The 27,086-nt window shown below is 32.0% G+C and overlaps 1 protein-coding gene across 4 annotated transcripts in view; it reads right to left on the minus strand.

Moving 5' to 3' along the window:
• Positions 1 to 12,175: 12,175 nt before the first annotated feature.
• Positions 12,176 to 27,086, minus strand: part of LOC143226039 (synaptotagmin-7-like) — a 90,764-nt gene continuing 75,853 nt past the window's right edge. For 3 of the 4 annotated variants that reach the window (XM_076456440.1, XM_076456437.1, XM_076456438.1), the window contains 5 exons: positions 22,133 to 22,286; positions 19,142 to 19,258; positions 16,614 to 16,783; positions 14,936 to 15,044; positions 12,176 to 14,282 (listed from right to left, as the gene is read on the minus strand). In XM_076456440.1, the coding sequence (XP_076312555.1) occupies positions 13,975 to 14,282; positions 14,936 to 15,044; positions 16,614 to 16,783; positions 19,142 to 19,258; positions 22,133 to 22,286 (858 nt within the window). In that variant the 3' untranslated portion in view covers positions 12,176 to 13,974. The remainder of the gene's footprint in view (positions 14,283 to 14,935; positions 15,045 to 16,613; positions 16,784 to 19,141; positions 19,259 to 22,132; positions 22,287 to 27,086) is intronic. The other variant, XM_076456439.1, reaches the window with a different exon arrangement.

The following is a 27,086-nucleotide window of genomic DNA, read 5'->3' on the forward strand; positions in this document are numbered from 1 at the left end:
TGGTATTTTAAAGTCACATGATTTGAGCTTTCAACAAAAAGGACTTGTCTAATGTAATTCATGTCAAATGCTTGACGATGGCTATTAAAATAACTAAAATCTTTACGTATATACAAAAACTATTGTTCGTGGGAAGAACAAGCTCAAAAATAACAAGTTGATGTTGTGTTTACGGTATTGTTCCTAATGAGAAAATATCAAGTTAAGGGTTGAGGGTTGACTTTGATAAAAGATTCACTATTTCCTACAGAGAGAATAATAGATCTAAATACGCCCCCCAGTGGCATAGTGGTATGTCTGCGGACTTACTAAAAACCGGGTTTCAATACCTGTGGAGGGCAGAGCACAGATAGCCCAGTGAGTAGCTTTGTACTTAATTATAAACAAAAAAAAATCATCTAAATATACTTACAAAATTGCTTTCTGTCTCTGCAGATCACGAAGATATAATCTCTATGATGCTTCAAAGCTTTTACATTCGCAGATTAGCTCGCAAAACGCATATGTTATTTCTTCTATAGTTTTTATTAGATTTCAATTCATCACCATTTCTTACAAATAAATTATTATATACAAATTTATATATTCTACAGGAGAACATGCATTTCTACACTTGTGCAGTCTCTTTCTGATTGCAGAGGCATACACTTTCACATCAACAGTAGCTAGAGCCTGCTGTAGGTCCCGTGATCACATTTTAGGAGACCTCTTTTAGCATCTTGCGGTCTGCTCTCGGGGTGAACTTGCTTGGACGACCAGACCTGGGCATGTTGGCAGTTGTTTTGTCCTTGTTGACTATTTTCTGGACAGTGGAATGGCTGATTTCAAAATCTTTTGGGATCTTTTTAAATCCCTTACCAGACTCATAAACTGCTACAATTTTCTTTCCGAAGGTCTCATACAGCTCTTTTGCTTGGTGGTTACTATCACTTCAACAGTCAGGAGCACACCAAACAAAATGTCTGAGGTTTAAATAGAGCAAACCTCATTCACAATGCTGAATAACGATCTTCTAATCACATGCCCCTGGTGTGATACACCTGTGTGTGAGTTGAGCCATTTTATGTGGTAATAAATGTGGGTGTGTTCTAACTATTTTCTCAGTTAGAATATGCATTTTTGTCGAATTACATTTTACAGAAGATCTTGAAAAGTCTTTTCTTCAGTTTTAATTGTTTAGTTATATTCCTATAATCTCTCATTATTGTTAAAATTGAGATTAAATATCTATATATCCAAAAATGTTACAAAAATACACAGGCTTTCATGGGGCGTCCTAATTTTTTCACATGACTGTACATTCTATTCAAAACTATAACAGTACTTTACATTTCGATAAAACAGTAAAGTCACTATATTTCGAAGGCCCATAAGAGCAAGAACATTTAACGAACTTAATAATATTGCTCTGATGAGGAAATTGAATCTACGTTCATGTTATTTGAATATTCGTAATTATTTTTGTGAAAGTAAATTCCTAAACAAGTATTCTCAGAAGTGTGCTTTGATACGTATTATTAGTGATCTAAAGATACGTCTTTAATGGTTTTTCTTAGGGTTTTCCTCTTACCGTACTTTGTAAAACAGTCGTGATTTATAACGTTCGTAAAATCCTGTCAGAGATCCATCAGTCAGTTCCCGGATATAGTAACTGAGCTTGTAGATTAGTTTGCTCATGTTTTCTTACTCGAAATCTTGCAGTGTTCCATCGTATTCATGAGCCTTACCTAACATATCAGATTACTTGCACTTAATTTCGGTTTTTTCATGGTATCTTTAGGCATGAAACCACGGTTTGTTTCCAGTTCATCGTATATCCTGTTTTCTAAATTAGGATCTAATATTTCCAAGTTTCATAACGAATTTTTTTTTTTGCTTATACTCAAGTATTTAAGAAAATATGGTAGTTATGTAACGTATTTAGTCTCTACTATGCGTCAGTTCTTCAACTCATTCACTTTATTATTTTAATAAGTATATGAATATATTGAAGCATATCAATGCACTTTTAGTTTTTGTTAATGATAGAAACATGCTAGTAAGGACAAAGTGTTTTCCTAGGGACAGTTATCACTGTTGACAGTGATATTTTCTCGTGATAATTATTGCAACAGCAAAATAAATTTCACAAACGATTGCCACAGGTTGTTTCTTTTTTAGTTTTAAATAATAACCAAATTTGGTGAACGAGAATCAACGCTTTTTCCATTTTATCTCAAAAATCACATTTCGTCAATGATTTTTTTCAACTTATGGAGAAATAAAGTATTCTATTTACGACGACAACTGTAAAATTAAACTATCCTTCTGATGTTTTAGTGGTTAATATCTTTTTGTTAAGTGTCATGAATAAAGGTCAATTGCAAGAAGAAATAACATAATAGTAAATTTTCGTTTTCTACAGCGATAAAAATATTTCGTTTTTAATTACAGATGTCAAACACTCACTGCTTTCGGATCTCCGGACTAGAAATATCGGTATATATCTAACTTTGGAAGTGTAACTGAAATTAAAACTAATGTGGACTATTTTTTACAAGCATATACCTTACTCATATATAGTAAAATAAATTATACAGATTTTTATTTCTTATTACACTTAAAAATTGAACGTAATTGCTTATATCGAAAGTAGTAGATTTCGGTTGGAAGGTCAAAAACCGAAACAGGATATGCCTATGAATACGTTTTGCACTTTTAGCTATTTATACCTATGACAGTTAATCCACTCATTGGATGGTTACTAGTAGTCGTGTAATTGATGGACGATGCTGATTGGCTGCCCTCCCCATAGTCGTTAGTGTTAAATTATGTATGGTTTTATGTCAGATTTTTATTAGTCTGACCTGTTCGTTTAGTCCGTGTATCGCATTACGTATATTTCAGGTTTAAAATCCAAAAATATCTATCTAAGACATCATGAAATGAAGTTAACTTTTTAATCGTAGTAACGATTCGCGAAGGCCAAATGTAAAGCATATTGTACGAATTTGTTATATATGTCTTCGTCTTTAAAAGTAATTAGTTAACTTTTATATTTTATTTATTTACATTTTCTATAATAAGCCCAAACTTAAGTTACGATTTTACATAGTTTATAAATGCTTCTAGTAGTCTGGAAACTAAAATGGATCTCATACTTTACGACTAATCTTTGTATCTAAATTGAAAAATATCTTGTTAAGGTGATTCAGTTATCTTCGACACAAGAAAGCCTAGAATTGGTACATAACAAGTTTTCAAGTTTAAGTTGCTATATTGAGCAAAGAAGACAGGTAAAACAGAGACGAATCCAGATATGTGTTAACATTATGCTATTGCTTAAGAATTAATATACTAAAACTTTTAGCGATAATTCAGAGACGATTCATATTTTATTTATAGTTAAAAGGAATACAGTGTTTAAATCATTATACATACCAATAACGCCATCTAGATTTCAATCTCCCAGTGTTATATAACATCTATCCAGCACTTCTCATTTCTAAACCTAGAACAGCTTCTTTGTTTATTACTGGAAAAACTTTTGTAACTCTAGGTAATTTAAATGGCGGTAGTTTATATGGAATTATTGGTTCATAAATAACTACGTGGGTATAAAAAGAACACCCAACTACACCTTCACCGTTAATTTTGAAGATAGTATCATAGTACACCGACACGCATGTCGAGTCATTTTTAATGGTTAGTCCTTGTGTATAATAACTATTTATTATGTTTAAAATCATTTAGTTAAATATTTGACAAATTTTATTAAACATTTTGCAAATGCGAAATTCTGTTCAGAAATTACCTACCAAGAATGGTTTATTTTTAAATTCCTGGTATTTATAATAAAGAAATATTTTTACCATTTTTGAACATATTCAACAAGTAGTTAACGTGTTAGTGATGTTCAGAAAGGAACGGGATATTAAGTGTCATATACCAACCATGTTAAATTGCAACCAACAAATATACACTAATTATATTGGGAATCATGTAGACGTCACTTTTCCGTATACTTTCTTTTTAGCGCGATAAATTCATTACGCCATTTATCAACTTCATCGGATAAGCTCGGTGATACGCAATTGTTTTTCAAGTTAGTTGCATGCAGTTGTTTTAAGAGCGACAGTTGTAATAGAAGAACACAATATCCTCTGTAGTAGTTAGTGAAAACCCGCTGTAAATAGAACAAACTGTCAGCAATCTTGACATTAGAGAAACTAATTTCGATACGTTCGTGTCTTCTCTTCAGTCTCATGCTTTTAGAAACTACTTGCTCCAATATCAGTACTGTAGTTTATCACTAACGTCTCTTGTCTAGAAATTTGGTTCATTGATCCATTCCTGAATCAAAATAATAGTCATGTATTTGAACTGTACGCAGATGGTGAATTATTGTCTATTTGAAATCCTCATTTGTATTTATTACCTCACATTGACTGTGGATTTAACATTATGATATTGCAGGAAAGTTTCTTATTCAAACGAACGGATACCAGACTTTTAACTCTCATTATTGGCCAGTATACAGAAACGGAAATTTCGTTTCTTTCACAATAAGTCTCATGTAATTAACATGCTTATGAAGCAGATGCGTGAACTTGTTTATTAAGCATGATTTTTATGTAGAAACACAATTAGGTAATGAAAACCTTGTTAGGAACATTAAATTTTTATCACTGAAACAAAAACAAGTTTAGATAACAAGAAAACTGTCTTCAGATTAATTAAGTCTCGTTATAAGTAAAAAATATCATTATACACACAAGTACATTCTTAAGAACTTTAACCACCCGCAAAATGGGTAGAAACAAATGTTTCCTTAGAAACATAACTCGAAAAGGCAGTAGTGTAAACTTATTAGAAGCACTAATCGCAAAAATAATGATAAATTAAGTACCTTGTTGAATGTCCTGTACTGTACAAAGTGAAGACTTATAAAACTATTAAACCTAAAATGACAGAAAAAATGGTTTAGAACATTAACTTCAACCATGCCTATTAAAACGCTTTAAATATTAATAAAACTTGCTCGGTGTGAGTTTTTACTTAGTGCTATGATTACTAAAACTAAATATATAATAAACGTTTTAAACTTCCTTTCATGGAGACAAAATTTTCCCATTAGTTCATAAGACAGCATTTATAATAATAACACAGTGTCTATTAATCTTCTTAAACGAGGAAAAGATCATCCTAGGTACTATGAAAATAGTTCTAAATAAAAGTTGACATTCTGATTTGAAGTCAAAACCATTGGTTTTAATAATAAAATCAGAAACACTTATCTAAGATGCTGCAACACCATACTCTGCAACCTTTCTATAAGAAATGTTCTCATGAGTTAAATGAAAATTTAATAAATTGTGTTGTTTTTGTACGACATGCCCAAAAATCAGCTTAAATGTTATAGTAATTATATTTATCATTTTGTGAAGTAACAGTTTATTTAATGACTTTTAAACTGTTTTGAAAAGTGTTCACGTAATTATGTTGAAATCACGAAAGTTTTGTGAAATATAAGTTAGACGTGATCTTGGAATGTCTGTTTTGTGTAAAACAGTATTACTTACGCGCAACTATGTATACCAGCGAACTTCAGTAATAATAGAACTTTACAGACAGCCAGTTACGAGCGATATATGTATGTGGTGATTATGTCCAAATACATCGAGCAGTTCGGCTACTGGAACTTCTGTGTATAAAATAAAAACAGGCGCAATATTTTTTTTGTATAAGTGACATTATAGGTTGTAGCTTAAAATAAAGAGCTTCAACAGCTCTTTAGACAGAAGTGAGATGCGCATAACCATTAAGTTTTCTATTTTTCTTTAATGTTGTTGCTTTCAAGATAACATTCTCAGAGACACGACGTTTCGTGTTTAATAAAAGATGAACTACACTAAAGCAAAGTACAGAACGTACGAGCGCCAAAGACATTGTGTCACGTTCTGAAGATCACAGAAAATAAACACGTTAGCTCAATCTAATTTTCTTTGTCATAAGCCATTCAGTATGAAGACATCTCCGGATATACAAGTTAATAAAGAAAGCGTGTTGTTTCCATAGTGAAAAGCTCACAAATGACGCAGCATCTTGTCTTCAAGCAATGTATAGTTCGCTTCTTACATTTGATGATGACATAAAATCCCTTTTCGTTAATATAAAAGCCAACTGGCAAGAACACGTTTTGTAAACAGGAACACACTTACATGTATAAAAGTTTTACTTATTTGTATTCAAAAATTCAACTTTGTTAACTTAAAAAAAATACTAAACCTAATCATATGGGCAAACGAATACACGAAAAGTTATATAATGATGTACAAAGACATGACAGAAGACTATTCATTTAGATGTATTGAATATTTGAAATGCCCGTCTTTTATTTTAAATTGATAGACTAAGAAAAAAAAAACAAATTTAATGTAGTTAATAAAACATCCATCGCCAACTCTTGGACTATTCTAATCGAATAGTTCTGTCTGATCGTTACTCTTATAACACACACACATAGTCCAAATGTGTGAGCAGTATGCGAACCATGGGCCCTCATCTAACAAAAAGACACGCTAACTACTGAGTTATGCCTAGTACGTGGATAAGTTATATGACACTCATGACCTATAATAATGAAGGAAAACAATATATGTCTATTCATCAATTTTAATCATTTTGACGTAGATAAAACTGAATTTTGTATCACATGGCAACTAATTGTACTTTTATTTGTCAAAACAAAATGTCAAACAATTTGCATAACTCAGTGTTATAGCTTAGGTCTCCCATACATGATCGTTTAGTATACATATTGTAGAAATTTGTTTCATCTCTTATATGTATTGAATATTTAACCATGTCACTCCTCCAAACTTAATACTAGAGAATTTTTTTAAATTTATCATTTTTATTACGTTATCTATGTAACCCAAGAAATAATTTTCTTTCACTGTGTGTTTCTAACACGTCGTTTATCAAACATACATAATGAGAAAAAATATTTTCGACACTTTCTATACCTTTAATCGCGTCACTTGTGTTCCCGTAATTAAACACTATTTTTTTTTCATCCTTTATTTAAACCAATGCACACAAATCCAACAAAGACAAACGAAACGCAACTAAACAAAATACTACTAATAGTAAAAAAAAGCCAACACAATTTCACAAACACTTTATTCCTACCTACGCAAGACAGACTCACGTACACCACAAATATACGGCATCCCCAAACCTTATAAACCAGATTGTCCATTACGACCAATAATGTCCACATAAGAATCGTTTAATTACAATCTTGGTAAATATATAGCATGAACATTCTCCAAATACGTAACATCAGCCAGCTCATTCATCAAAGACTCTTTTGATTTTAAGTTTTAAGTGTAATCTTAATCAACCTAATCATAAAGCCTTAGTGGCCAGCTTTGATGTTATATCCCTCTTTACAGAACTCCCAACCGCTAAAACCTGCAAGATAGCCTTAGAACTCTATATCCGAGACCCTAACCCATCAATAGACATTCCCAGCGACCAGTTAGCAACCCTCATAGAATTCACTACGATGAAGACAAACTTCGTGTTCAACAACCACAACTATAAACAAACAAATGGCTTAAGCATGAGTAACCCAGTATCACCAGTTCTAGCCAATATTTTTATGACACAAGTTGAAACACAAGCAATTAACACAGCATTACATCCACTACTATATTGGTACAGATATGTAGACGACACGATTGCTGGATTCAGACCAACAGAACACACAGTTAATTTTTTCAATCGCATTAACTCTATACTTCCCAACATTAACTTCACATGTGAACAGGAAGAAAGCAATGGAATATGATTTCTTAACCTCAAAATTACAAGAACCGATGCACAATTTAAAACAGAAATCCACCGAAAAATCACCCATACTGGACTATACATTCCTTGGGATCCAGCACGTAAAACAAAACAAAAACTCAACACACTAAGTAACCAAATAAACACAGCCATAAAACTATGCTCACCAGATAAAATTAACGACGAATTAGACAAAATAAAACAATACTTTATCAACATCGATAAGTTTCCTCCACAAACCGTAGAAAACATTATACCCATACACCAAGACAGAAAGCAAAATCAACCAACAAAAGTAAATATATCCCACGAATCAAAAATCACGAAACAATATACTGCTGTATACCATATATTCCCGACATCAGCAGAAAAATAACCTACATTTGGCAAAAACTAGTAACAAATTATGACATTCCAGTTAATACCAAATGTATTCAAAAACCAAGCACAAAACTAAGGTCTGTACTGTGTAAAAACTATACTGACAAACACAACACCAACATTATTTATAAAATACAATGTGATAAGCGTCACGACTTCTATATTGGAGAAACAAGTAGAAAAATGGAAACCAGATTCAAAGAACACAAAAAGTCACCTTCACACGTTTTCGAACACTGCAAATCAAATAACTACAACATAAACATAGAAAACACCCAAATACTAAATAAAGAAACAAACATAAACAAACGCAAAGTTAGATAAGCCTTACTTACACAACAACTCAAGCCCAAAATAAGCAATACAAAAGAACACCTTTATACCTATATTAATAAATATAATCAAACATCTAAGCACGCCCTCTACATTCCTATACTCAGTTACACAACTCCCTTCAAACATATGGTGAACTATCGATCAGTTACCTCTTTCTTTCTTTGTGAACCTGACGATGACCGAAGAAGGCCGAAACGTTGTTCGCTCCTCTAAATAAAAAAAATGTTCTCAACTCAAACCAGCCGTTTTTACATATATATGTATCTGTAGCACATTCATTCGTAAAATACATCCCATTTGACATTTAAAAAAAAGAGGTTTATGTAATCAGTCGTTTAAATCTTTAATAAGATTTTATAACCTATATTAAGTAGCGTGGTATATCTTCAGATACAAAAATGTATTTGATCTCCATCTTAGGTAATTAATTATGTTAGAAACATTTTAAATCAATGAAGTAATATCTCATTAGCCTCAATTTTTTTATAATTTTCATCAATCCATCTATAAGAGAAGAAAACACTGTATTAAATTCTGTACTAAAACTATCAAAACTAGGAGATTTTTATTAAAATATTAAGAAAATTGCGGATCATACCATCAGTAGAAATCTCTATAATCACTAACTTATGGTCACATTTTCTTCTATCCGAAATTCCTGTGTGGGCATCAAACGAGGACTTTCTCTGATCTGAGTATGTTTTTTTTTATAACAAAGCCACATCGGGCTATCTGATGAGCCCACCAAGGGAAATCGAACCCCTGATTTTAGAGTTTTGAATCCGTAGACTTACCGCTCTACTAGCAGGGGGAACACTGATCTGATAACAATAAGTAGAAAGTTGTTTCCCCTTGATTAACTTAAACCTTTCTCAAATAATGCACCTATATATTTTAACTCATTCTCAGTTCGTCTATCTCTACCATGTCATACAACTTCGGTTTTTGTCTACTAGGATATTTGCAATTATTTTTTATCCCTTTTCTGTATTTCTATATAATACTGTGTTGATTCCTACTCTTAGTTTGCAGTGAGAACAATAAGATTTTCTGTATTTCCATATAATACTGTGTTCATTTCTACTCTTAGTTTGTAGTAAGAACAATAAGATTTTCTGTATTTCTATATAATACTGTGTTCATTTCTACTCTTAGTTTGTAGTGAGAACAATAAGATTTTCTGTATTTCTATATAATACTGTGTTGATTCCTACTCTTAATTTGCAGTGAGAACAATAAGATTTTCTGTATTTCTATATAACACTGTGTTGATTCCTACTCTTAGTTTGCAGTGAGAACAATAAGATTTTCTGTATTTCTATATAATACTGTGTTCATTTTTACTCTTAGTTTGCAGTGAGAACAATAAGATTTTCTGTATTTCCATATAATACTGTGTTCATTTCTACTCTTAGTTTGTAGTAATAACAATAAGATTTTCTGTATTTCTATATAATACTATGTTCATTTCTACTCTTAGTTTGTAGTGAGAACAATAAGATTTTCTGTATTTCTATATAACACTGTGTTGATTCCTACTCTTAGTTTGCAGTGAGAACAATAAGATTTTCTGTATTTCTATATAACACTGTGTTAATTCCTTCTCTTAGTTTGCAGTGAGAACAATAAGATTTTCTGTATTTCTATATAATACTGTGTTCATTTCTACTCTTAGTTTGTAGTAAGAACAATAAGATTTTCTGTATTTCTATATAATACTGTGTTCATTTCTACTCTTAGTTTGCAGTGAGAACAATAAGATTTTCTGTATTTCTATATAACACTGTGTTGATTCCTACTCTTAGTTTGCAGTGAGAACAATAAGATTTTCTGTATTTCTATATAATACTGTGTTCATTTCCACTCTTAGTTTGCAGTGAGAACAATAAGATTTTCTGTATTTCCATATAATACTGTGTTCATTTCTACTCTTAGTTTGTAGTAATAACAATAAGATTTTCTGTATTTCCATATAATACTGTGTTCATTTCTACTCTTAGTTTGTAGTGAGAACAATAAGATTCTCTGTATTTCTATATAATACTGTGTTCATTTCTACTCTTAGTGTGCAGTGAGAACAATAAGATCTTCTGTATTTCTATATAACACTGTGTTGATTCCTACTCTTAGTTTGCAGTGAGAACAATAAGATTTTCTGTATTTCCATATAATACTGTGTTCATTTCTACTCTTAGTTTGTAGTGAGAACAATAAGATTTTTTGTATTTCTATATAATACTGTGTTCATTTCTACTTTTAGTTTGTAGTGAGAACAATAAGATTTTCTGTATTTCTATATAATACTGTGTTCATTTCTACTCTTAGTGTGCAGTGAGAACAATAAGATTTTCTGTATTTCTATATAATACTGTGTTCATTTCTACTCTTAGTTTGTAGTGAGAACAATAAGATTTTCTGTATTTCTATATAATACTGTGTTCATTTCTACTCTTAGTTGGTAGTGAGAACAATAAGATTTTCTGTATTTCTATATAATACTGTGTTCATTTCTACTCTTAGTTTGTAGTAATAACAATAAGATTTTCTGTATTTCCATATAATACTGTGTTCATTTCTACTCTTAGTGTGCAGTGAGAACAATAAGATCTTCTGTATTTCTATATAACACTGTGTTGATTCCTACTCTCAGTTTGCAGTGAGAACAATAAGATTTTCTGTATTTCCATATAATACTGTGTTCATTTCTACTCTTAGTTTGCAGTGAGAACAATAAGATTTTCTGTATTTCTATATAACACTGTGTTAATTCCTTCTCTTAGTTTGCAGTGAGAACAATAAGATTTTCTGTATTTCTATATAATACTGTGTTCATTTCTACTCTTAGTTGGTAGTGAGAACAATAAGATTTTCAATTTCACGCTTTAATTTAATTTACTGTTACGAAATATATTCGTTATATTTCTTCCAAAACTTAACCTCGACATAATCTCGAACCCCAATAAATTCTAGCTAAACATCTGTTACTCTGAGCCACTAAAAACTTCGCTAAATTGATATGACAATTCAAGAGAGAATAATCTGTAAAAGGAAAATCTGACATCACAAGCAGTTTTCGATGAAATAGACTAAACGTTTACATACCTCTTATATACCTCATCAATTTGTTTTTTTTTATTATGCTGTATTCAAATGCCCAAAACATCAAACAAATCATTTGTTGTTAGATTATTTTGACAATATGTTTCCAGAAACACCTTTATTATGTTGTAGAAAAAACATAAAATAAGTGTTCCATCAAAGCTACGTTAAAACAACCAATAAAGAAAACCATCCTGAACTCTTCTTGCCACTATTACAGTCGGTTTAGGCTTCAAAGCAAGATTTTTCTTGCTAGTAGTTAGGATAATTCTATGTAGGTCAAATGTTATTCCAAACAAAGTTAAAATCCATCAATTAAAATATTAATTGAATTTTACTATTAGTACCATCATTTTGTCACATTTGAAGTAGTAGATTTCACTTAGATGTATCTACATCTTCTGAAAATGGATTTTTGTTTTCTATTTAAATGAAAAATTTGATTTGAAACGACTATTCACACCAATTTATAGTAACTATGTAACTTACAACATTTTATTTTCCATTTTAATGCGTACTTTACGATACAAACACTCCAGAAACATTACCATATTAATAAATATACACAGAATACATTATTCACTGTACGACACAGCCAATACATTTTCCATTTCGTATAATTAATGATCTAACTGACATAAATGAACTGACGATTAATTAAATGGTATTTAGTGTTTCTTTCTCAATGACCTTTAAGTAAACATCTTTGATAACATGTATCTTAGGATACTGTTTTATGTTTTACAATAACACCATAAGTTATTCCTGTGGCTCAGACAAACTGATAGCTATTTAACAAAACACTTAAATAATAAAAAGTTTTCTAGCTTTCTTACTTTACCTAATAAGATTTGCTCATTCTACTATGTCTGATCTGATGCCCATTCTATCCTCTTGATTAGTAGTTGTTTTCAAGCAGCTACATTCCTAATGAAACCAGATCGTGCTAATTTTAGTCTTACTAATATCGAAATAACTTGTATTAAGTGAAAGGTTGTTACAAGATCTGTACTTGACTGCCATCTATTCCCTATAGAACATACTCTGAAATACGCAACATCAGTTTTACCTTTTTTTTCTACCTCGATTATTTTTTATTATTAGCAATTGTAGCTTCAAGAACCCTTTTCAGAATGTAGTTTCTTTTGAAAAGTGTAGTCCTCACTGAATTTTCACATGAAGTATCCCTCGTCAGTCAGAACTATAATCTGTACTCTGCTAGTTATGCGGATTTTATCAACTTTATACTCATGTAACACTTTCTGATTGGTTGGATTACAACCAGAGTGTAAGCTATTAACGCCTGAATGTACTTTAGTGCAGTTCATTTTCACACAATAAATGGTGTCGTTTCCATAGTGATTTGCCTATTATACCAAGTTACTTCACCATATCCATAATTATTTGCCATAGTGTGTGTGTATATATATACATATATATACTGTATATATAATGTTATGGATGTATAACATGTTATACATGTTATGTATGTATAACATGATCAGTTCAACAGGTGTTTATAAAATTATTAATCTTATTAAATTTCAGAAGATTTGTGTAAAATAGTTTCTTTTCTGAACTTGAAAAAATACAACATACGTATTTGAGCTTCAAAAGCACAAACAAAATAAAACCATTTATCAAATGATTTTATAAAACGTAGAAGTGAAAGTATTTCAAATTACCTTCAGCTAATGTGGTCTTTTTCGAACAAAATATTAAGAAAATCCTGATGTCTGGAAAGAAACCCAAGTTTCATACCTCCAGGCCATATCCTTCAACTGTTTTGAAAGAGTTCACGATAAGACATCTACGTTTACTTAAGTAAATACATGTCTAATTAATTTGCTATCAAGTTATTCTTTCATAATTTCTGAATGATTTAGAGTTAAACTACAACTGTTTAGTTATCAAAATTCAATCTTTAAAATTTTTTGTTGCCTTCAACTCTTTGGAAAATTAGAATCTTCAGATTTTGTTATAATTAAAATCAGCTTTCAGAACACTAAATGCACAATTTACAAAGAACATTACCAACGTGTAAACGTTAATATCGTTTTTACCACATTATAACACTGAATTTTGTGGATGAATAACTCTTACACATGTTCTAAAACTATGAATATCACAACAGACTCCAGAAACATGTCCATGTTTACATATATTTTCCGTCTAGCATATGTTCTACGATACGAACATCAAAAACTAGAGATAGGCTCACGAATAGCATCCTGTTTTTATTTTTTTCCCTGGGGAGTTGAAACCCTGGATTGTTGAAGACGGAATAACTAAACAGCTTTCTAAGGCTCACTCAGCCAACCTTCACAATGTCTTCAACCTATGCCATTGAGATACAGCAGTTCTGGCTTTTGTCAGCATATCACACCAATGTTTAGACTCCGTGGGTCCACTCCGAGAAGATAGGATGACCTTTCCTATGAGTTCGTTCCGTCCAACGGTATCGAAGTCCATAACAGCTACTGAAAGAAAAGTTTCTCGGATGTGTTCCCAGGGAACAATAAACTGGAAAGTGCTGTTAAAAGCGGGGTTCAACGTTCGCCTATGGACCTGGGTCTTCTTTTTCTCCACTCGTTTATCGCCACGATGCAGCCACACTTTGACGTAAGGATCTGGTAAACCAAGATCAGGAGTTTAAAGATCGGTGTACTGTTTTATGGCTACTAACAAAAACGGAATACGTTTTGAATAATTATCATTAATATTAATTTTTTTTCATTCACATCTAGTGAAATTATTATATTCTCAGCTATTACTCAGAGCAGAACATTTTTTAAAAGTGAAGTACAGATATACAAATAAGAAAACTAATACTTTCATAACTGAATAAAACTTTTCTTAAAAATGTATAGTTCAAATGCAATGAATTTTAAATTTGAAGTAAGAATCTTGAGTCGTTCTTAAAAATATTATATTTCGAAAAACAAACAAACAGTAATAAACAACAATTAGTTTCTTTTAACTGTTGCTTCAAAATTGACTACAAAAATTTTAAATATTCCAGACTTCTCTCATTAAGTTAAAATATTGGTTATAAAGAGGAAGAAATAAATATTGAAACATGAAACAGGTGCAAATGAAAAACAAAGTATCAGTGTCTTGCAAATAATTTCAGCTCATTTTAACTATATCCAGTTGTATGTGTAAAACATAAACATATGCTTATTGCACAATATCAAAAGGTTTACTTTTGTTTATATTTAAAAAAAACTAGAAAAGTCAGGGAAATTAGTATATTTTTGATGTTTTACAAAATTAAACTTACCTGAAGAACCGTTGATATCTTTTGACTTAAGATTCCTTGCTTTGACAAGAGTAAGTGTTAGCTCACTAGTTCTAGGGACATACAGCAAGGTCACTAGAATTTCCCCTAACTGGAACACAAGATAAACATATATCATTGTACTTTCAGAGACTCAAAGAATTTAAGAAGAAATACCGTTCGTTAGTGATATATTAAACGACTTATTATATATATATATTTATTTATATTAATATAAATATACAAAGATAAACGTGCTTATAAATCAGACTTTATGTAACGTGAATAACAATCGAGATTTTTAGTAGATATAAAAATAAATATTATATACTTTTATAAAGGAGTTAAACAAGAACAAATTCAACATGCTTACTTCCCTTTTATTTTCATATTGATGTCCGTTTGAATTAAACTAAAAAAGGAGAACTAAGCTTCTGCTCTTCAGTTCACCATTTTAACATTGCTACATTAAATATAATCTTTCATTTATAACCTAGCTCCATTTTTACATATATTTAGATAGCTGGCCATTTTAGTCTGACTGCACTATTTTCTACAGGTAAAATGTTCTAAAAAGACATAATTATATTTTTGTTTTGATTATCTTTTCAAAAAATTAATAAAAATAAAGTTTATATCTGCAGAAGGGTTCTAAGCCCAACTAGTAGGGTAAACTGTCAACACAGATGTATAACTTAGACCACTACGATATTCCTTCAATTCATGTCCTTTATTTGCCTCGTGAGCCCTTAAATCATCCGTTTTAATAAATTCGAACCGCAGCTGTCAGTGGATGCCATCAAGACAAACGTATAATGTTTCATACCACTACATCATTTCCTTATTTTAAATTCCCGTCTTTTCTCGCCCTTAAATCATAATGTGCAACCTAGATGTCCTAGAGTATGTGGAAGACGATTCATCAGTAAACGACATTTTAAAAATTTTAAAATATTGCTTCAATTGTCAAACTTTAATGCAGGTTAATAAATACCAGTGAAAGTTTATTTTGTGCCGGTTCCCATTTGTTTATTACATGTTTTGCCTCTTTATTAGGTAGAAAAAATATGTTAACACTTTTCAGTGCTTATTTCTTTTGATCTGAACAAATTATGAAGCTGCCAGTTTTCTTGTGAAATAGACGTCTAGATCTGTTCAGAAACATAAGAATAGCGGCATTTCAGAACCTGGAACAGCTGTGGTTATACTCTAGAGCTGGCCAAAAAGTTCATCTTTCTTTCTAGCTTAGTTAGTTTCAATACTGTGTCTCTGGTTAATTCTTACTCTACGTTTTGGTTGCTCGTGTACGGTTCATATCTTCTTACTTTGTAATTATTCCATTTTATCGTATGATCTTTTTTTTCTGTTATTATCTGCTCTTCAAGTCTTGTACGTTTATCATGCTCCTGAATTTTAAGCTTTGTTAGTCGTTATGTTTTTTCAATATATTGGAATATGTATTAATAATGAATTTTGTAAATGGTTCTTTTTCCTTTTTATTTTGTCCTAAGGTGGTTGTGAGTGTATTTGCTCTGTTTGTATTGTAAAGTCAGAACAGTATTCGGACTTTATTCTGTAATTATATTCTTTCTACGTTCCTAAAAAGATCTCTAACGTAAGGGGATATGACAGCCTAACAGGTAAACGGTAGAATAGGTAATTATTACATATTTACCCTCACCTTCGAATCTTCCGCTGGTTTGATGGATTTCCAAAATATTGGTTTTTGAGTAAGATCGACTTGACTTAATGGAACATACACATCACCAATAGGATCGTCCCGACTAAAGCGGTCATAGTCGAACACATGAAAATAAAGAATGGACCTTTGGAGCTTGTAAAGTGGAAATCCTATAGAAACAAAGGTATAAATAACCAGTTAAGTGTTCAGAACTAAAACTTCACTTTGAGATAAGCACCACAGTCTCATAGTTAAGAGAAAAATACAGGTAAAACAATTATAACGAACATGTAAAAATTACAGTTGTTTATTCGTGACTGAAGGACTGATTATGTATTTTGTTTTATGCAAAAAGATTTGAATGCATAATGATCATAATACAATAAAGTTCTAAAAGCAATTATTAAAAAAAAAACTTATAAACTTCAAGACCTTGAATTCTGAAAATTATGCTAAGATTTGTGGGATTTGTACAGAACATTTCGGTTCAGCCAGTTTTCTAAGTAATTAACATTTGTCTGCATAGGTGAGATTTCAAAAATGTTCTTGAAAAGAGCAACTACATACCAGTATAGAATGTACCTGGGATTTATAGCCCTCAGGCACTAAACACACCGTATTCGAAAACTAAAATTTCTTTCATAACTTATGGTTCTCAAAGGCATTGTAAATTGGTTTGATATTAAATTCCTGGACACGGGTAATTTTAAAACATGAAGGACAACTCATGAGTGATAATAACTTTTACTTGGTTGGTAGGGAAATGATTTAGTGCTCATGTAACTTATATTTTTAAGTTATCGTGTAAAACAGCATATAATATGATTAGCTTGTCAACACTGGTAACGTCCAAGTTGATATCATACATTAAAGTACTTATACCTCACATTAAATTACAATCTTTCTAGAAATATTATGTTTCTATCTTTAGGTCAAAACATATTTATTAAAAAGTTTCATGTTTATTTTTACGCATAATTCTCAGTGTTTGTTGGAAATGTTTACACTGAGCCACATCTAAACAAGACGTTAACTAATATTTCTTCAAATATTCCCATCTTAAGTGCTGGTTCTGTTACCTGTACGATCTCTGTGTTCTTGTTTCACAGTGCTGCATACCTGTCGTCAAATACGCTATAACTAAAATAAAATAAAACTCATTAATAGTGATGTTAATATTGGATTATAGGGTAACCTTGTTCATTTATAGGTGTTGATTTTGGAATTTTACTCAATGCAACCCAAAGATAACCTTCGTTAGCTGTCCCTAATTTATAAGTCATGGACAAGAAGGAAGCAGGTAGCCAACACCACCTTCCCTCAATTACTGGGTTACTCTTTTGCTAAGGAAAAGTGGAATGAAGCGCTCATTATAAGTGAGATTGGAACTAGCGACTCACACATTACATTTAACCACCAGATTACTGAAGAAATGCTCTTTGTTTACTCTCATTTTTCTCACTTGTATCACAGTAAACGTAATATTTTTGGCTCAATATATTTTGAAGGCCAACTTAACAATAAAAATCTGATTTTTTTGTGTTCTTAGTCTAATTTTCTTTGTATTAATCCTTGTTTTTATATGTTCCCATTCTTATCTTCTAACTCAATTTCTATAGAATTATAAAATAACAATAACAAAGTTTTCAGATCTAAAGACAAATATTCATTTAGGATTCTGAAGTACGTTAATGTACACAATGTTAAAAAATGAAAAGCGAGAGTCAAAATTTTCAACGAGAGTAGTTTACACGCTCACCTTCAATAAACTCAGGAGATAGCCCAATGTGGCTATTCTATAAAAAAAAAAACACAGGCTCACCTTCAATACACTCAGGAGATAATCCAATGAGGCTTTCCTATAAGAAAACACACGCTCACCTTCAATGGACTCAGGAGATAGCTCAATGTGGCTTTTCTATAAGAAAACACACGCTCACCTTAAATGGACTCAGGAGGTAGCTCAATGTGGCTTTCCTATAAGAAAACACACGCTCACCTTCAATACACTCAGGAGATAGTCCAATGAGGCTTTCCTATAAGAAAACACACGCTCACCTTCAATGGACTCAGGAGGTAGCTCAATGTGGCTTTCCTATAAGAAAACACACGCTCACCTTCAATACACTCAGGAGATAGTCCAATGATGAGGCTTTCCTATAAGAAAACACACGCTCACCTTCAATGGACTCAGGAGATAGCCCAATGTGGCTTTCCTATAAGAAAACACACATTCATTTTCAATGGACTCAGGAGATAGCCCAATGTGGCTTTTCTATAAGAAAACACACGCTCACCTTCAATGGACTCTGGAGATAGCCCAATGTGGCTTTCCTATAAGAAAACACTTTTATTTGTTTGTTTGTTTTTTTAATTTATCAACGAATAGCGGGATTGACCGTCACATTATAACGCCCTCACGGCTGAAAGGGTGAGCATGTTCGGCGTGACGAGGATGCGAACCCGCGACCCTCAGATTACGAGTCGCACGCCTTAACATGCTTGGCCATAAGAAAACATACGCTCACCTTCAAAGTAGAAAGTTTCATTCCACCGAGGATTTAAAGTTCTATGTTTCACTTTTGTCTCCAGCTTGTGTTTTTTGTCTGGGAGTAAAAATACTCTCACATACGGGTCGCTTGTACCTAAAACGATAGATACATTTGTTTTAAAATTTGGTGCCACAATAGACAAACATGACAGTACACTACATCGAACAGGTTTATGGAAGTGTAATAACAGATACTGTAAATACTGTATATGTTTTTGAAAAGAGTACTATTTTAGTAAATATCTATAAGATATACAGTCGTATTTTTGGTTCGTTTTACAACCTTTGTTTCTTAGTTTCGAAACCAAACTGATTTTAAAGCAATACATTTAACTGCAATGACGTACGTACATCATTTTTCTGTTCGCCTTATTAGGGTTTCGACAAATCAAACTTACTAATGCAAGCATCAGAACAATTATAGCTGGGAAAATATCATTTAACTTTTTAGCAGTACCTTTTCCAAAAATTTATTCCTCTTTACTAAGGAAAAATAAAAAAAAGCAAATAAGTTTAACGTTTATAAAGACAAAGGTTAAGATTACATTTTTTATTTGTTAATAATTCGTATTTCCTGTTTATCTATTAAAGTTCGCGCAAATCTACGCGAAAGCTGTATGCATTTGCCGTCCTTAATTTTAAAGTGATAGGTTAGAAAGAAGGCTGCTATTCAAACGGTCAGCACCATCCACCGCCAACGTTTTGGCTATCCTCTTAACAATGATCAGTGGAAGTGACGATCAAATTATAACGTTTCCCACGACTGAAAGACCGAGCATGTGATTATGGTCGTCCACTTACCTCCCTAACCACAAGCTATGCCAGTCCAATAATTCGTAAAAAAATGGTACTCTCATTTTTCAGTAGCCAGTAAAAATAAAGAACGAAATTCTCACAATAACAATTTGTAAATAGGGATTATGTTTCTGTTATCTCAATATTTTCAATTTGTTTTGTCATGTTTTGTTATAGTTTTGTCATGTTTTGTTATAGTTTTGTCATGTTTTTCTTTTAGAAATTATTTACAAAAATAACTTTGATCCATTTTTACTTTTTTTGCAAAACTTTTATCTCCAAGTGATGCGTGATATTAAATTGTTGTTCATTTATAAGAAATAAAATAATAACAATAAAAGTCATTTATTTGAAATGTTTTTAACGTTATTGACTCTCTTTGATCGTTGTATTCGAAATATATTACACTAATGATATAATAAATACATATGGAATTAAAAGTTAGCGAAAATCAAACTATTAAAAATTAAAAACCTGGGCATTTTCGTGACATAGTTTAAATCGATATTATTAGTTATTCAGTTAAATCATACGCAAGTAAAGGGTAAAATACCGTATAAATCTTATTTTGAAAATAATAAGGTGCAACCTAAAGCAATTTTTTTAAAACACACTGTCATTTTGTTTATTTGTTTTGTAACAAAATGTTCTCCAGTGGCACAGCGGCATGTTTGCGGACTTATGACGCTATAAAATGAGTTTCGATACCCCTAGTTGGTAGAGTAGAGATATCCCATTGTGTAGCTTTTGGCTGAACTTCAAATAAACAAACTCTTTACAACACATACAGGAAGTGACGAAAAAAAAGTGAGTCCCCTTGAAGATTGTCAGTTTGTTATATCTTTTGTTAGATATTTTATCAGTTTCTAGAACTGACTCGATGAGATCTGTTAAAATATTATTTTAACTTTTAATTTGAAAAGCGGCTTTCGTAAATACATAAATTTTCATAATTGTAGTTACATTTTCTCCTAAAACGTGTTGTGCACCTGCTGTATTTACTTATATTCTCTTATTCCAATTAAACTACCAAATGATCAAACAAGTTTTTTTTGCAATAAACGAAAATAAAAAATAAACTCAAAATAACACAACCTGGTTTCACAAGTTAATATTTAGTCAACATTCCCTTGGATTTCAGTACTGTTTCACATTGACGTGGCATGCTTTCCTGAGTGATTGACTGCCATTCTTTTTTGACTACTTCAGAAAGTTCATCATCCATGTTTGGCTTGCAATCCTCCGATAATCGGTTTATCTCAGCCCTTAAATTTTCAATCTGATCGATATCGTGTGATTGACTTGGCCATTCCATAACATCAATTTTCTTATTTCTAACAAATCTTTTAACGACTTACTCCACTGTTGCAGAGAAACTTGTTTAATCATTTTGTAGGCTACTTGAAATAAAAAGATCTAAGAAACTACAGCAGATTCACAACTCTTTTATGAGAATATGTAACTGAAATCATGAAACGTTCAGGTATTTGCAAAAGCCAGTGTTAAAATTAGGATTTGAGATCATATTTGAACAGATCTTGACGCCTGCATTCTGAAAACATATATTTTTTTATATATTCTCCTGTTATATAATAAACGATATAACACATTAACAACATTTCCAAGGGGTGCACCTTCTGTAGGTGATCTGGAGATGTTGATTAAGAGAATATACCGATTACAACTTACAACATAAAAATAAATTCAAAACACGTCACTAGATGGCACGAAAATGTATCATAATAACATCAGAGCTGTAGCAGTTTGACGGAAATTTATTTTACTTTTAAGAGTAATGTGACTTGGTACGTGGTAATTAAAACCCTAAAAAAGAACGCGCATAAACTGAGTAGATTATTTAATTGTTAATTTATACAAAGTCAACCTACTGTGTAAGTTAACTTTAAAATTTGGCAATTAGGCTTCTCGATGTTCTGTTATGTTTCGAAGATTAAATACAACATTCATTGACTGGACATTAATGTCTATAAAAGTAAATTATGTCTATTTTAGCCATAAATTTTCATTTCACGTGTGTAAAACAAACTGCTACTTGTTTTGAACATATAATAGTTTGTATCGTTAGATACCAGATTTCGACACCATTGGTGAGCACAGCACAAAAAACTTAATGTGTATCTTTGTACTTAACAAGAAAAGAAACCATACTTACCTATAATGTCCTTTGCTGGTAAGTGCCTCGCTTGTAGGATCTTCAGTATTAACGTAGAATTAGGGAAATTATACTCCAAACTAAACTGTATGTATCCAGCCGGTTCTTCCGGCTCATTCATAGCACTAGCGATGTCAGCGGCCTCTTCCTGCTGCTATATAGAAACAATTAGGGCAGTTTCCTCCAGAGCTGAAAACTGATCTTTTATATATATATATATTTTTTTTACTTAAATTAAACAGTTTGGCTTAGCAGCTTCATATTTTATCAAAATGTAAAGGCCATAAAACGCCTTTTACTTTATAAAGTAAAGAATACTTCGATCACATGTATTTAAAGACATTTTAAGACTATATACTTTTGTACATTTTTTAATATACTACTGATTTTTAAAGGGCTTAAAAGGTTTTTGAATATTCCAAACGTTTTAAAATATATATATTTAGATAAATACACTTGTATATTTTTTTATTGACAACGATTAAAGCAGTTTTTACAGTTTATCGCAAAGGAAAGAATAATTACAGCAACTAAAATATATTGATAAAAATCGCTACTTTAAACCCAGAAGAAAGTTTCTATTAAAATACACATCGCCTCAACTTCCGTCTTTCTCGAGGGCTAAGTATCCATTGATGTCGTATCTACAATTCAAGTGATACGTTGTATAAATTAACACATTATAATAAAAAAATATCTCAGCATGAAAAGGTGGGGAAAATGATAAAATAATGTATATATGGACAGAGATTTTACAGGGGAGACATAACTTGAAAAATACATGAATACAACTTAGGAAAAAGTAAAGGATAAAACTACGTTTTATATTTAATAACAACAAACATAATACATTCGATTCTCATTGATACACTTATTGTTAGTATACTAAACTGATCGATATAGTCAAAACGAAAACAATTTACGTGAGTATTGCAGTACAGCTAAATATATCAGCTACAAATGTTTCCCAGCTATCCAATTAGTGTAGACCTCAAACTGGCAGTGGGTAATATTAACGATTGTCTTCCTTCTGGTCTGTCACTTCAAAATTAGCGACGGCAAGTACAGATAGCCCTCGAGTAGCATCACGCGAAAACTCAACAAACAAACCTACATCATTAGTGGAGGAAAACTACTAAATTAAACTGACCATCCCACGTCATCAAACATAAAACTAAACAACAGCAAGAGAATTGTTGGACAGTTGTGCTATACCTTTGGCTCATTGAGTTTGATCTTTCTAATTATCAAACTACCTCTGACAGCTCAAAGGTCAGAGCTATATAAGCTTATTATCTCAGAGCTTATGACGCTGAAAACTGGACTTCGATATCCGCGGTGGACAAAACACAAAACTTCCATAAGTTTACACCTAGCGACTCTCGTGCGAGATTATTTATTCACTTATTTTATATTTTCATTTTGAGTTGATTTCCTTGTTGTGAAATAAAAATATTGACATAATTTCTATGTATTTTCACATTATTTTGAAGTATAAATATGTTTCTTTATTTTATTAGTGTAATGTTTTTACTTTGTTGTTTCGCTCGCCATCGGCTTGTTTAAGTATACGATTTTAAATCTATGTAATGCTATTTCATATTTGTTAGACTGTATTATTTTTGTCAAAATTTCGGATTTCACTCTTTCCATGGTGTTTAATCTGATATGGTTCGAAAGATATGATAAATGTTAAAACAGATTTAAAAAAAAAAAGAATAAAATATTTTTAAGATGTCCATTCACTAGTGGTTAAGTTTCTCTGTAAATAACCTTTCTGTGCGCTTTTCATCCTGGAACGTCTTTATTCATTTCTCTACTTCTACAGTGATAGCTTCTCTCTAAGAATATTTGGTTAAGTAACATTCCACCAAAGTCCAAGCATTGCAGTTACTTTGAATTATAACTGTAAAAGGTTCTGAAATCCTGGAATGGAATTCTCTTACACTCTTTTCATTGTAGTGAGGAACATACCGCTTTAAAACAAGGATTTAGTTATTGCATTATTCTTATAAAAATAATGTAAACAGTATAACATCTGAAGTTAATCTCTTGTTTATTTATTTATTTTAAAGCATATTTCGTTTTTGTACTATATTAATTTCTCTGACGTATTATTTGAATTGTAAATATGAAAATATTGAACATTTCACTTTCGAGAAAATCGGAAGCCAAAACATTAGGTATTAAAGAAGTTTTTCTAACAGAGTTTGTATTCGTTGCTTTTCGAAAGCTTTCTACCCTCAAGTGTTGGCATTTAAAAATCTAAACTCCAATAGCTAAAACATCTCTATAGCATACGTGGCTATTGCACACACATTACAATATATATATATATAATTAAAACACACACAGCGTGTGTGTTAAAAAAATAGTAAACTTTTTGAAACTGTGTTGTGTTTCATAGTTCTCCCTTTCGAAGTATTCAAGCAAGTTAATAGTTTTTGCTTTCTCTGAGCAACAGGTAGAGTTTCGTGTCCTTACAGGAATATAAGTAGTATTTATTTCATAAGCTACCTTATTCTTGTCCGTCCGTATATACAACAATAGTCTGCATACTTCCCTCTAATTATCTGAGGTAACTACAACATTTTATAAGCCTTTGTGCGTTAAAAAGTCGACGCTAATTTATATACTCAAGTTAATGCTTTTGCTGGAGGGTTTTAACTTGTTTAATTGTTACTTCACATTTAGCTGGAAGTCTAATAGTTCTCGCTTAGCGATTCTTAGTGGTTTAGTTTGTTTTGAATTTCGCACAAAGCTACGCGGGGGCTATCTGCGCTACCCATCCCTAATTTAACAGTATAAGACTAGAGGGAAAGCAGCTAGTCATCCACCCACCGCCAACTCTTGGGCTACTCTTTTACCAACGAAAAATAAGATTCGCTGTTACGTTATAACGTCCCCACGGCTCAAAGGGTGAGCATGTTTGCTATGACGGGGATTCGAACCTGCGACCCTCGGATTACGAGTCGAATGCTTTAATCACCTGGCCATGCCGGGCTTTATTTTGTTTTACTTTACTTTCAGTGAGAGCGTTAAATCTACCATGTATTTTTTGGCTTTCGCCTTCTTCGGGATGGAATATTTAAGTATTTCTGTTACATTTTCGTCTTCGTAAACAAAGGCTCTCATCATCAAGAAAACATGAACCTGAGATTTAAGCTGAGTAAGTAAAAGATATTTGGAGTTCACATGTTAGAGAGTGTAGTTTTTACATAGTGTAATTTCCTTTAACTTTAAAGTTGAGATGATTTTCTTTTTTTTTTTGCATGGTGTAAGCTCAGTTTATTCGTGGGGAAGATTGTGCACTAACAAAAATCCATTTGTGACCATATCTTCGTTGTCGCTCTTACCAGTGCAACACATTTTATTTTAATTAATACACACATATCACTTATCTAGTGTTATAGTGTGTTGATTATTACTGAGTATTTGTATAAATATATGTTTTCTCTCTTTCTGAGTGTTCAATTGTAATTCGAAATGGAATACATACCAAAGCCCGAGAACCTATTATCATTAAAGGCCGGACTTTCTACTCTGCCGGTTAATCCCAAAGTCACCTCATATAAGTAAGAATTTAACATACAAACGCATATACAGAATATGTATGTAAACTGGCTGGCTTCTTTACTACCAACTATATATTTTTTACTGCGTATTACACAAAATATTGGTGTGTTATATTCAAATTATGTTAAACTACCTTTTGCTTATGTTATACCAGTGGCCCGACATGGCCAGTTAGGTTAAAGCGTTGACTCATACCCTGAGGGTTGTGGGTTTGAATCCCCGTCGTACCAAACATGCTCGCCCTTTCAGCCGTGGGGGCTTATTTGTTGGTAAAAGAGTAGCCCAAGAGTTAGCGGTGGGTGGTGATGACTAGCTGCCTTCCCTCTAGGCTTACACTGCTAAGTTAAGGACGGCTAGCGAAGATAGCCTTCGTGTAACTTTGCGCGAAATAAAAAAAAAAACTAACGTTATACCAATTAGAATAGTATTAAATCTTAGCTAATAAATCACATTTTAATAATATGTAAGTTTTATGTTCTGAATTCTATAAGGCAATATTAAAAACAAAAAACCCTCAGTTTCCCCTGCTATGATATGACATATTTTTTCTTTGCATGTTATCATCCCTATTTTATCCACCGACCCTTTAAAAAGTATGAAATCAAAAATATATTACTCTCCATGAAATCGGCATTGCTCAGTTGAATCGAATTTATTATAGTCTTCAACTTTGTTTGGTTATAGAGCTATCGAATAGAAAACCAGACCCGTCTGCCACACCTACCAGTCATATCCTTTCTTTCATAATTCGTTAATAGCTCATTCTTACGTTTAGTTATATATTACCTATAACCAACAAAAATTCAGGGTTCCATCTATCAAATCACTTATTGTTTTATATTTTGTTCTGAGCACTAAATGTCAGTTTCACTCAGAGTACGAACACCGTTCCCGTGAGAAAGTTAATAGCTGGGTTGAATGAATTTATGACAGTTGTGTGAGGGTTAGAAATCCTAAACATTTTTTAGAGGTAAGGGTTTTGTTTGTTTGTTTTTTGAATTTCGCACAAAGCTACTCGAGGGCTATCTGTGCTAGCCGTCCCTAATTTAGCAGTGTAAGACTAGAGGAAGGCAGCTAATCATCACCACCCACCGCCATCTCTTTGGCTACTCTTTTACCAACGAATAGTGGGATTGACCGTCACATTATAACGCCTCCACGGCTGTAAGGGCAAGCATGTTCGGCGCGACGGGGATGCGAACCCGCGACCCTCAGATTACGAGTCGCACGCCTTAACACGCTTGGCCATGCCGGGCCATAGGTAAGGAAATTTGTCTACTTTTTGAATGTTATTAGTTTATATTGTTTAGAGCGTTATTCAATTAAATAAAAATTATTCATTGCAATACTGTAAGTCGTATACAAATTAGTGTTAACT

Source organism: Tachypleus tridentatus, chromosome 9 (genome assembly GCF_004210375.1).
Source record: "Tachypleus tridentatus isolate NWPU-2018 chromosome 9, ASM421037v1, whole genome shotgun sequence".
In the NCBI taxonomy this organism is placed as follows: domain Eukaryota; kingdom Metazoa; phylum Arthropoda; class Merostomata; order Xiphosura; family Limulidae; genus Tachypleus; species Tachypleus tridentatus.